This window comes from Temnothorax longispinosus, chromosome 1 (assembly GCF_030848805.1).
Source record: "Temnothorax longispinosus isolate EJ_2023e chromosome 1, Tlon_JGU_v1, whole genome shotgun sequence".
In the NCBI taxonomy this organism is placed as follows: domain Eukaryota; kingdom Metazoa; phylum Arthropoda; class Insecta; order Hymenoptera; family Formicidae; genus Temnothorax; species Temnothorax longispinosus.
Genome location: NC_092358.1, coordinates 20,460,650 through 20,474,390, shown reverse-complemented (window position 1 = coordinate 20,474,390; position 13,741 = coordinate 20,460,650). Strand labels below are relative to the sequence as shown.

Genomic DNA, 13,741 nt, shown 5'->3' with positions numbered 1-13,741 from the left:
AATTATATACTATGTGTAAAGGGATGAGATGATCAAGTTGTGTAGGCGTTTTTTAATATAAGAAATGTGAAAGACATGTGTTTTTTGTCGCATTAATATAAACTAAACGCAACCGTTGCATATTTTAACATTTTTTATACAAAAAGAAGAAATCTTTTTGACGAGCATATTGAGGAGACACAAGTTTACATTAATATTCAGCTTTTTATCTGTCAAAGATGTAATAATATTAAAACCTATAATGTTTTATCCATTAAAATATATTTTTATTTATATCACTTTGTATAATTTCATATATGTATATTAGCTTTACGTGTGCAACGGTATAGAGTAGCGCGAATGACTGAATTTGCTATAATATAAAAAGTCGCTAAATATATTTTTTTTACTTTGATAAAAATTATGATTAATGCATGAACATAATGTAATGGTATATAGATAAGAGAGATAATAATAAAGAGCAATTATATTAAGTAAAAGAAATGTATATCTTTATTTCTCTCATTATTATGTATCTTTATTGTTTCCATATAGCAATTTACAAGCAAAATCTTCGACATCAGAATTCTGCATTAATGTATTCGATTCGGCACTATTTCTCGAAAATAATGCCATCTGTATAAACAATATACTGGCACGAACAAAAAAGTTATTAATAATTTGTGCATCTATTATCTTATTGAGCATCTATTGTGCAACGGCTCGAATTCATTGTTCGCGCTCGCCAGGAAGCCAGCAGGTCGTCGTACCAAATAAGGTTGCTCACCTCGGGCAACCTCCATGGATTCGAGGCAAGGGTCCAGCCTTTGCGGAGCATCTCGCTTTTAGAATTTTTGGCCCAATCCAAGCCCTTATCTTAATCGACGGATCTGAGGTGCCACGGGGCCGCGAACATCGACGAGCGAAAAAAAAACAAGTAAATCATGTTTATTAACGTAGAATTATTAACTTTCTGTTGTTTAATATATAGATAATAAACCAGAAATAATAAATAATGTAGTTAGAAAGGAGGATGTTATAAAAAACTATTGGCCGATTTTTGCCCAAAAAGGTGTAAAAGGAATAGTGTTACGCATTACAATAAATCAGTATATTTTGTACAATTTTTAAATCAATATCAACAAATCATAACGATGGAATGTATTATCAACATAATATTACTTTACTTTGTACAAACAATGAAGGTGCTGTTAATATAAAGTTCATTACACGTTAATTCGTATAAAGTAATCTTATCGCTTTGGCTTTCTGAAATGATCAAGAAGCATCGCTAGCACACATATACATTAGCGTATTATTGCATATAGTTACAAAAATGTCTAAATGATTGCAATAGGTTCTCGTGTTCTTCTACTTCTCTTTGGAAACTTTTGCTCTCTTCGAAACAGCAATGTCTCTTTGTTGATGATTAATTTTTCACCACACTTCTCACAATTAATTTCCGATGGCAACACATCGTGTTGGATCAGGTAATCCACTAAATCTTCTTTTTTAGCCATTAGTTGGATAAAATCAAACAACAACATATTAAATAATTATTGTCAAATCTGACAGCTACGAGTACGTAATAAGATACATTGGCGCGCTTCATTTCTTTAAAATTACGTGATTGTGGCCCCAGCGCATGCGCAAGTGGCCAAAGAGCATGCTCGTATCGCTGCATTTCGTCGGTATGTCAGATTTTCTAACCCGAATAGTCGTCAACTTTAACGATTAATATCTCGCTTCGCGAGGCAGACCGCCGCGTTTATCTGTCAGATTCTTTCATTTCGTGCAAAAACGCGTCGATTGAACATAATTTTATCTATATTTGCGTTCAGGCCCGTATTCTAAATAAATACCTTTTCTTGTTATACATTATTTATACAAAATTTATTTGAATAATGACTAAATCAGGTCAGTAGATAAACTTTATCATTTAGAATCTGAATTTGTGGAATATGGATTTGTTGTAAAGGATTGTTAAAAAATAAAATATAAACCATTATATATATATATAATGGCACTTAAACACTTGTTCAAAAAGTGTGTATATCTACACTGACAGTTTGTATTAACAGCAGCACTTCAAAATGCATACTCCAATATAACTATACAATATTTCGTATATAAAAAAATATTACATGATTTAATTATTTTACAAGCTAACGTTGGTCAGAAATTAGTATGTACAACATTTGGTCATTCGTCAAAATATCAACTAGGTTGCGCGTCAACATTCTTCATTTCGACTGGACTGAGAATGGTGAGCACGTATTGCAGAACCTTGACCAGTTCCTGCTCCTGTTTACTGGCGTCGATACTCGACAACGTAAATCTGCCGAGGGCTTCCCGAATGCTCTGCGAGAACCCGGCGCTTCGCGCGATAAGCTTTCCTTTTTGGTTGTTGCTGATCAGAGACCACAGCATGGATCCAGCTAGATTGATCTCGCATGGTGATCCATTCTTGAAGACGTCGTGCAGCAAATTGATGAAATCCACTGAAAAATAGCAGACATTTAGTACGATTTGTAATGTAAATACAAATTATTGCACCTTTCTTAGGTTTACACTCGTTTATTTACCTGAACTAAGAAGCCGAGGTCTGTTTGCTATGTTGAACGCTAAATTGCGTAATATCGATATTGCGAGAACTTTGCTCGATGACGAGGAAAATTTTGCTAAGTGCATTAAAACGTCCAGAGCATCGGTGGCCTGAAAATGTTACCATACAGTTGTCACAAGCAACTAATATACATGTTTCTATATTTTACCTTTGGTACGCATAACTGTCCCTCCTCGTAATAAGTAAAATCTATTAAAAATTCTAGACAATATATTTCCACTAATGGCCACGGTTTCACCCGTTTGGTGATGGTGGGATGTATCTTCGTAAAAAGCTGGAGAAGATTACTCTGTAAAATGAACCATTACTTCATAATTAATTAATCAGTTTGGAAACAGCAGTCTCATTACTTTGAGACTATTCTGTAATAATAATAATAATAATGAGATGATTTAATTACCTTCGAAATGCAGACTCTACACTCGTGAACGTGCACCGCATTTCGCAGAATGTGGAAGGCGAAGTGCATCTTGTGATTATCGAAAATTTGACCGGCCCTTTCAATTTCTTTGCACGTTACTTGTATGACGACATGTATCAGCGCGAGCGTATTCGGCGTTTTCCTTAATCCACTTCCCGGTAATATCGTCGTTAATGTTAAAGACTGTGCGGCTAAAAAATTAAAACGTAATTTAAAAAGATTGCATATTATTTTTAACAGAGAAATCGTATATCTTTCTCAAAGTTGTTAATAATTATTAAATAAAGCGTAGGTTTTTAAACGTAATCTTACCAACGTTACATTTCGTTGTGAATGTCGCCAGCAATTTTAAAGCAGACGTTGACACTGTTTTATTTAACGCTATCCAGGCCCATAACTTGTGCACCACGTCCGCTAAGCCCTCTTTCGTCAGGGTTTCTTTAACACGTACATCTCCGCACATGAAGTTCATCAGAAGTATGAAGGTACAATTCACATCGTGCAACAAAGGATGAGTCTGTGCAACAAAAAAAGACAAGTTCTTACAAATTCATACAGGAAATTATGATCGAAATTCCATGTATTAAAGTCTTTCCCTGCCTTTTTCTCCGCTTGCTTCTTGTAAAGCTCAAACGGTTGAAGATTCAGTTTGACATACAATTCTTTTAGGATAATCAACGCGGTCTCGGGAAGATTACCCCGTAGCGCCGCTCGCTTTGCCTTTTTCGACACGCACAGTAGATTAGTAAGGGCACCTACAATAAGATCTTTATCCTCCGATTGTTTGCTGCTTTTTTTGGATTTCGTGTAACTGTGAGCGATGAAAAGAACAGTCCACATAATTCGCCTCCTATGGTAGTTTGTCCTTGATCTGGTAGCTGATCGTCTTTCGTACGCAAATCTTTCTCGCTCTCGTTTGATTTTCTTGAAACTCGCACATTCGCGTCTCTTATAGATAATTTGTTGACGTTCGATATGATATCTCGCAAACCACTATCTTTGCTTTCAATCGAGACATGCGCCACATTAGTAATAGAGAGGTGCCGCTTCTTCCTAAGGAATCTTTTTGAATCTCGTGGGACAGTAGAAAAGCTAAAGCACTAATGGCGCTCATTCTCAGATCTGTCGTAGAGTCCTTTATCGCAAGACAAATGGAAGCCAAGACCGTTTCAGGCTCGCACAATTCTAACGCGCTTTGAATGGCTTCAAAATGTTGATCCTCCGTTAACGAAAGCACAGCCACGAAGTTGTAGATTTCCGTCCAAAGTCTGTTACGCAGATATATCAGGTGCAGTTCGGCAGACTCTGAGGAAATTAATATATGGAACGTTGTTTAAAAATCCAATTATACATTTGTGACGAATAAATGTTCAAATACGTACGGTATAAATCGATATTTAAGAAGCAAAATAGAATATAAAGCGAGTCCGGGGAAAAGAGTACGACGGCTGCGTACTCGTTGCTATGCGTGATGCAATTTGTTAAAACTGTGCAGATGCTGATATACATTTCCAGCGTATCAGAATAATGACTCAGACTCTTCCTGCTCCTGATATCCTTCGGAATCTCAGTCAAACACCTTGAAACGAGAGATCAAATGAGATAATATAAGTGAAAAAAGATAATCCAGCGTTATAGATTTTTCTACATACATACCCGAATAAATACTTATCGATGGAATATTCGTAGACTTGTCGTACAACCTCGTGTTGTCCGACGAATATTAAATTATTCAATAAATTACAAGCAGCTGTAATAAGCGAAGGCGTCGCTATTGATTGCAAAGGATTGTCCACATCTGTTATTTCCGAAACTCTTCCGGAAACTGTAAGAGAAATAAAGAAAAATTTAAAAATATATAATTAAAAATAAAAGAGTTATAGTATATAACTAAATAATATAATTACAGAGTTGTAATTCATCCTGACAGTTGTATAAGTGCGATACGGTGCGCGGTACCAATGAAATGCAACTAGATTGCAAACTTTGTACAATAGTTGCTTTGCCGTTGTTTCCTTGACATTCCGACTCTTCCGCATCTAAAGTCGTCGACGTATAGATATTTGAACACAGAACGCTGATTTCATGATAGATGTTGCATTGCTCGGCATGCATCAGGATAGCTTGTGGTTGTAAAGAATCATCCTGTATAAAAAGACAATTTTCTAAAGTATGTACATAGCTTTAATTTATATTACAGCAATTTAGAAACGTAGGAAAATATGAGTATGTTCTATGTGATATTAATTAAAAAAGAAAAATTTTTAAAATTTTAAGACTAATGCCTTCTCGACGTTTTTGATTTAATGATATATCGTGCTCTCACACTTACACATTGAAAAGCCATAGAGTTGCAGTTTTTGAGGATGTTGCAAAACGCGATACACGCTTGTTCTCTCACTAAACAAGATTCGTCCCTGCTTGTGATGCACTGAAGCAACGTGTGACACAAGTCACTCGGTGCCATGGCGATTGCGTTGAAGAGTTGCGACGCAGTATGTACTGTGTTCATTAGACCTGCCAATAATTGTAAAGCCGAGGCGCGAACCAAAGGATCTCTATTTTGCCATAACATGGGTAACCAACTTAACGAGCGTCCCTCTTCGCACCAAAATACTATCCACGACTGAAACAATGTGACAATCGTATTATTCACTTGAGTCGCAATTAATAATTAATACAGAAGTAATACGTTAATTCGCAATAAATAAATAATAATTTGTACGTAATATCGTTTTCAAAACGATATTAAATTGAAATTACTTACACTTTTATTAAAATTGATTTGCATCTGATGCAACAAGTGATTAAGACATATTATCGAGTTTCTTGTTATTGATAAACCCATAAAGCTAACAGTACCAGCACCATGAAAGGACACGATCGGCTCGATAAGCGTGTTGCAAAGAGACAATAGTAGATTTTTATGATTTCTCCATTTGCATTGCCCGATCAGATACGTCAAACACGTTAACAGCCAATCGAGATATGCTAAAAAAGAGAAGGAAGAATATTCATAATATCAAACTTTACGAAATCAATATTGTAAAATAAAGATGGGTATCACTAAAATTTAGATGTAATATAGTTAACAAATATTAATACCGAGATTGTAGAAATGCTGTTGATCCCCGAAACATAATGTTGAAACGACGAACTCTACAAATCGTATCCAGGTGTTCTTAGGTTCGTCGTTAGATTTCTGCATTTTTTCGATCGCCGAACATGTACGTACTAATTTCAGTATAGATTGATGTACATTCTGATTGTCAACTTCTAAGTTCTTAAATAAATCTGCCAATGATCTCGTCATGTTTTTCATAATCCTACTGATCCACGAACCTTTTCCTGAAAAAATAGAAAAGGATCATTTTAATATATAATTCGTATTTGAGAAACGCAAGTATACGCTCTCTCAGCATTTGCTATTCAGTCATCTCTCACCCTTCTTTGCAACATTTAAATACAATTGTAAAAAGATTAGAACGTCCACGAATAAATCACAGTCCTCTTTACTTGTAGGATGCGATAATAAAAATCGCTCGAACGTTTGTTCCCACGGCAGTGACTCGATATCTTTCTTATCGTTACGTTGAAGTACTTTGTAAAATTTCAGATACCTGAGAAATCAAATAATTATAGTAGATAACAAACAATATGCTGTAATATGCGTTTGATACGCGCTTAAGTTTGATGCGTTAAAATCAACAGTAGTAATGAAAATTATTAGCTACAATAACTTAACAATTACTTACATTGTGAGGTAATCTAACGCGCATATAACGCTATAGTGCGTAGTAGAATTTTGAATATTGTAGAGTTGCTGTTGACAATACTGTGGAAAACTGCATTGTAAAGAGAGAAGATCCTTTTCAAGAATCATCAATTTCTGTGCAATTTCGGAATCCTTTAAATCATCTAAGCATTTCCATAACATGTTTATGCCGCCGTTCCATTCCCAGGCCCAATACTGTCTAATGAACGTTAAGACTATTGGTTTGCTGCCATGAATTACTACAAATTATAAAATAAGGAACTATTAACTTTCCGTTAATTCTATAATAACTCGCGAAATCGTACAGAATTAGTAACATATTTTTTCCAGCTGAAACATTTTATAAGTATTATTACTTACATGATACATCAGATCGCCTATGTATACTCGTCTTCCAATGAGATCTGCACACGAACGGCAGTTTCATGTTTGTCACAACAATATATGGCAACGAGATATGTGACGCAATGTTGTTTTCCACATCTTTTTCGTTAACTCTAATGATATATTCGCTGTAGAGTAGTAAGCACAATAGTTGCGCGCCATCGGATTTTACACACTCGTTGTTTGGAAACAAAAAGAGGCCTAAAATATAAGATTTTATGCATTTAGCATCAAACTTATATTATAAATTATGCAAATAGCAGTGAAACTTTACTAGATATGTTTAAATTAAATTTTAAACAAGTATATGAATTTAAAAAAATTATGATAAAATACATACTTCTTATGATACTAAAAAGGACATTAGTTTTGAGAGATAACTCATGTCGTATGGTACATTCAAAGAGTGCGAGTAGTTTTAATATGCTGATTATTGGTATCACAGAATCTGCATAATTTACATAATCCTTTTCTACCTAAAAACATTTAATATATTTAAAACATTTAAATCGGATGAGAAACATTTGTAATATTCTTTTTTATCAAGTATTTTATCAAGTAACTTACCAGGGCTTTATTGAAAATATCCAAAATCAAAGATAGTCCACCTTGATTAATAAACAATTTATGCAAGGAAGTGTCGGAAAGCATCACGCTAATTTGTACTAATGCAGATTTTCGAATTTTCGGGTCGACATTTGGTTCGTTCAACATTTCCAGCACAGATAACATATTGCTCCTCTGTAAACAAAGTATTTTTCTGAATTACGTTCGAAATGATATATACATTTTATATACATATATTTCTAAAATTGCATTTTAATTTTTAATATTAATTTTAATAATTTAAAAAATATACATAAGGACAATTCTCTGCCAAATGACTAAATCAAGACCATAAGAGATTTTCAAATATTCTGAATGCAAATATGTAACCTGATAATTGCCTTCTGATCGCTTAATGGAGTTTCTACGTTCAAATAAGCAGAGTGAGCTAAGAGGCAAGCCGTGTAAAGACGACAAACGTGGCAATTTCTGGACAGAATCCTTTTCCTTCCCAAGAAGCCAGATTAACCGACACAACGCTTCTTCCCGGATATCACTGTCTGGTGAATAAAGAAATCTCAAATTACCTTTTAACACCTGAAAAATTGAAATTTATATTATAGCACATAATAAATAACCACGAAAAAATGTCTGCGATCAAATTAAATTACCTCAAGAAAAGGCAACTGTATACTGTTGGAAACATCAGGATCAAACATTTTAGTTATACATTGGCCTAAGTGTGTATGTGTATCAGCGTGACACTATAAGAGATACAATACAGGAACAAGAGCTTCTAAAGCTTTCAACCATCCAGTTTCGCCCATTTGTATTCTTCCTTTCAGTATAAATACTAACATGTCTCTCGACATCTCATTTATCTGTGTATCAAATCAAAATTAAATTAAATTGTAAAATCAAAAACTGCACCATAACTTTGCAACACAAAAATGTTTGATTAAAAAAAATTGTCTATTACTCTGCTATCCTCGCTAGTTGCGCCATGAGAAATGATTTCTGTCAAGACATTTGGTTCAAACAGGAACGTCAAATTTTCCCACGATAGTTTACTATATTCTACTCCTAGAATACTCTTAATCAGGACGTGGCATTCGACATATGTGGTATATCGGATGTCTACATCTGCGTTTGCTAATAAATTCAATATCAGTTTTGTTGCCAACGCATGATCCTCATCATTTAAAGAATATCTCGGGATGTCTTGTAAAAATTTTACAGCCGTTTTAACGACAGTTAAATTTTTATGATACGACAGACTCAATTTAGACGCACGTAACATTCTTAACGTTTCGAAGGCGATTGCTCCGATAAATTTCTTAATATACAGATAGCTGACTGCATAGACTTTGCGACGGTTCTAGTATCATCGAATAGTTTTATCAGTGCTATCTGATTAGCATCCTGAAATTGCTGCAAATGAAAATGATTGTATTAACGGTGATAATTGGCATTAATGAGTGGAATAGGAAAATAAGAATTGTATTACTTACACGAGCATATTCTAAAAGCATAGAATGCAATGCTGGGTACAATAGATATATTGGTGCGTCCATTATAGCATTTGTTATTGATTCTTTCAAAGAATTCGGTATAACTGCGTCCGCTAGCTCTAATGGCACGATACTGCTCAATAATCTCATAATAATGGTAGTAAGATACAAGTACGTTATCCTCAAGTGATCTACATTACTACAGCTTCCAAAATATTCCATCACCTCCCCCATTAAATTGAATAACGCCTTTAAGTCATCATTTATCTTCAATGCCATACCATCGTTGCAGAGCCAGATATTCGGCATTACACAAATTGTCAACAGCTGCACTAATTCATGCGTTAGGTCTGTGACATATTTGATGTTTCGTAGAGGAAAAAGGGTATTGATAGGAATGCTTAATTGAGTAAGAACGTGTTTCAAAGATTCTATACAATAAACCGGCAGAAGCATCTGCTGCAATTGTAAGACAGAATCGTCGACATTTTCGCTGATACTCTGACTTCTATCGCTAGTCCCCTAAAAAGAATATTACACAATAAAGAAATCTCAAGAATGATAAACTTGATAAGAAATCAAAGACAAAATCAACTCACTGCCGATTGATATGCTTGATAGTTCGCTTCCGGTACACCACTATCTGGACCATCTCCACCTTCCGAGGATGTGTAAACGTTGCTATCTAACTTGCCACCCAATAACTACGTAAAAAATAGTACAAAGAAATAAGGTAAAATCGCTAAATCATTATATTGTTAAGTATAACAGATATTATATAGTTTCTTGTATTAAACAAGCGTAGAAAAATAATTGAGAGTTACTTTTTGCTTCTTATTCGCCACACACGGTTCACAGTAGTAATAAATGCGGAACCTTAGAGAACGAGTTAGTTTACGCAATGTCTTTAACACAGTCGGAACTATACATGCGACATTAGTTTCTGACATGTTATAGTGCTCGATTTAAGAAGACCATGAAGTATCTGTAACACATTTAAGATATATACTTTATTAATTTATCACTCAAAACAACATGTATATACGCATGTATTAAAGGAAATTTATTAAAAGAAATGTTTACCGTAATTATTGCTGGTCGCTGAAAGAAAACTTCTGCTGGAAAATCTTGCATCATAACATTTGTTATAAACTGACACGTATGTAGTATATGATTTATATCGACAGCATTATTAAGAGCTTCTTCAACTGCGGTGAGTACTCCTCTATCCGATGTAACCAGTGGTTGCCATGGCATTACTAACCATTTAATACCACCTTCTATCGTTTTAGAAACTTGTGTACCGTTCTCACTTTCCAGTGTCATATTAAATGGTATAGTACTATAAACGCAATTCATATATACATATAAATATAATACTCAAGAAAAAAATATTTTTCCCAGAGCCAACTTTTTTTTACAAATTCAACCGTTACTAAAAGGAGATAAAAAAAGGCGCCATAGTCCTTATTGTATACTACACGCGTATGTATGCTGTAAATTTAAAATCTAAAATGGTAGTAGCTTTATTTCTTTCTAACAAATAATTCACAAAATTTCGTTACCTAACTCAACCCAAGTGATGATATATGTATAGTAGCTTTATTTCTCCCTAACAAATAATTCACAAAATTGCGTTATCTAATTCACCTAAGTACTACGTTTGTATTTCGAAAAAAGATGTGAAATCTTTAAATTGCGCCAAGCAAAGAGAATATATACACTTTGAAAAATAATTTTGCAACTACTTTTAAAAAATAGAAACAAAATTGTGTTACCTAACTCAGCCCAAGTGGTATGTATCTTTGTATTCTTGAGAGTCTTTCTATCAACCCAAGTGGTAGTATTCTATCAAAAATAAAAATATTTAATTAAAATAAAATAAATAAATTTTTCTTGTAAAAAACTTGGCGCTGCTTTTTTAAGGTTTAGAACCTTTGCACAAGACTTTCGTATGGCAACGTAGTGTAACGAAACGTGGGTCAACGCACAAGAAACGTATCGGTTACGGCGTTAAGCGTCGTCTACAATGGCAGCAGGAGTATGCAGTAAGACGTAAGCAGTAAGCTATTCTATTGACCAATCACAGTCGATTATTCTTGAATTGTAAAAATCCCATTAGTCAATAACTTACTGCTTACGTCTTACTGTATACTCCTGCTGCCATTGTGGATGACGCTTTATACGTCAATACGTTTCTTGTGCGTTGATCTACGTTACGTTACCATACGAAAATTTTATGCGGAGGCTCTAACCGATACGTTTCTTGTGCGTTAATCCACGTTACGTTACGCTACGCTATCATACGAGAGTCTTGTGCGGAGGCTCTTATCCAGACAAATTTGCATAGCGCATAAACATAAGCGTAAGAAATTGATTGGTTTACATGTATATGTGCAAAAGGAAATAGACCAATCCATCTCTTTATGCATATGCTTATGCACCTATGCAAGTTTGTCTGGGTTGACCTTAAAAAAGCAGCGCCAAGTTTTTTACAAGAAAAATTATTTATTTTATTTTAATTAATATTTTTATTTTTGATAGAAAGTTGATAGAAAGACTCTCAGGAATACAAAGATACATACCACTTGGGCTGAGTTAGGTACACAATTTTGTTTCATTTTTTAAAAGTAGTTGCAAAATTATTTTTCAAAGTGTATATATTCTCTTTGCAATTGGCGCAATTTAAAGATTTCACATCTTTTTTCGAAATACGTATTACTTAGGTTGAATTAGATAACGCAATTTTGTGAATTATTTTGTTAGGGAGAAATAAAGCTACTATACATATATCATCACTTGGGTTGAGTTAGGTAACGAAATTTTGTGAATTATTTTGTTAGAAAGAAATAAAGCTACTACCATTTTAGATTTTTAAATTTACAACATACATTACGCGTGTACTTGGCGCCTTTTTTTACCTTTTTTGAAAAAGGTAATTTTGTACTGATATCATGCATTTTGTAGTGATAAGCAAGTATCAGCAAAAAATTTCAATTTTTTATTTTTTAATTATTTACAAATTACAATAAACTAATTAAATTTTTATTAAATTTATATATATATAGGTACATATAAAACCTCTTATTTTTTACAAATATACATATATGTGTATTTATATTCGTATTATATAGAGAATCGCTATAATATTAAATGTAATAATAGTTATAATATAGAACTATTGTCTCCTATTTTTGAAATTTATTAAATATGTATTGATTAAATACGTATTTATTATATTTAATGTTATTCTTGCAATTCTCTATGTTAAGTGGATATAAATACACATATATATCGTATATATACATATATATAACATTAACATGTTTTTTAAATCATGTTTATCTGCAATAATTAAATTATTTATATTAAACCAATTATTATTTTTAAAATAAAAAATTTACCTGACAATGTGATTATTCCTTATCCACTAATTATTAAATTTTCAAATAAGTAATTATTTATGTATTTAAAACACATGAAGAATATAAAACGGTGCGAAACTGGAAACTACTGGAACAGATTCGGGTCTGGACTAGTTATTTATTGGTTCGGATTCCTTGACTGCTTGAACAGATCGACTAAAAAAAGTTTATTATAATGGACCATTTTCCCGAAAATATTACATACATGGATCCAACTTGTATCAAACCTATGAATATTAATACGTGATTATAATCGATATAATTGTATATATTTATTTTTGTACAGTTATGTTCAAGAAATGACAAGAGATGATACATCTAATATTTGTAAATAGATTTCTGTTAGAGGATCTGATCATGGATTAATATTTTAATACTGTTTCTGATTGTTATCGGAATGAATTAAAGTATGGTTTTGTATTTTCATATTGTAATTTTTATATTTAAGTCATTAAACTATTCATGTATTTTTATTTTCCCTCCAAATGTTTGCAAAAACTTAACTATTTAGTAGAGCTACATAATCGAGTAAATGAATTAAATATTATCACATAACTGAATGAATTAAAATCACAGTCCTTAAAAATACAATGTAGCTAATATATATTAATTATATAATAGATTATAATATATATATAATCAGCTGTTTTATAATGAATCAATTGTACGATGAAACAAGTTATTTATCCGGTTATAATATTTACAGTCCTTGAATCTGAATCCTTTAAACAAAATTGGACAATTCGTTGAATCTAAAATCAGATTTTAGCTTTCTTCCTATTTTTATCCGACACTGTATACTTGTCGTAACTTTTCGTTGGATCAAAAGGTTCCATCTACTCGCTGGAAAAATGTGTTTGTTCCTCTCGTACCATGATCTAATGAGAAAAACATAAAAGAGAATTATACAAAGTATTCTTTTAATAATAAATACCTAAGTAAAACTTTTCCGACATGTGATTCCTCGGTTTCGACAGAAGCATCGTGCATAATACGAATATCATCGTCAAATGTGAACAGAGGCCCGCTCTTTCCTCGTGCCTAATCGCAATATTACATACATTAAAATAACAT

At 33.1% G+C, this 13,741-nt stretch overlaps 1 protein-coding gene across 1 annotated transcript; it reads right to left on the bottom strand.

The window, feature by feature from the left end:
- Nucleotides 1-1,271: 1,271 nt before the first annotated feature.
- Nucleotides 1,272-10,601, bottom strand: LOC139813909 (rotatin-like). The gene is given in 28 exon segments (XM_071779818.1): nt 1,272-2,480; nt 2,565-2,694; nt 2,754-2,894; nt 3,006-3,217; nt 3,339-3,543; nt 3,627-3,856; nt 3,859-4,059; nt 4,062-4,331; nt 4,409-4,605; nt 4,683-4,851; nt 4,934-5,171; nt 5,359-5,652; nt 5,794-6,017; nt 6,132-6,374; nt 6,471-6,646; nt 6,782-7,040; nt 7,162-7,386; nt 7,526-7,661; nt 7,753-7,926; nt 8,122-8,328; nt 8,403-8,612; nt 8,711-9,048; nt 9,051-9,162; nt 9,243-9,764; nt 9,842-9,946; nt 10,067-10,195; nt 10,198-10,227; nt 10,326-10,601. Coding segments are annotated over 28 exon segments (5,937 nt in total). The 3' UTR covers nt 1,272-2,196.
- Nucleotides 10,602-13,741: the final 3,140 nt, after the last annotated feature.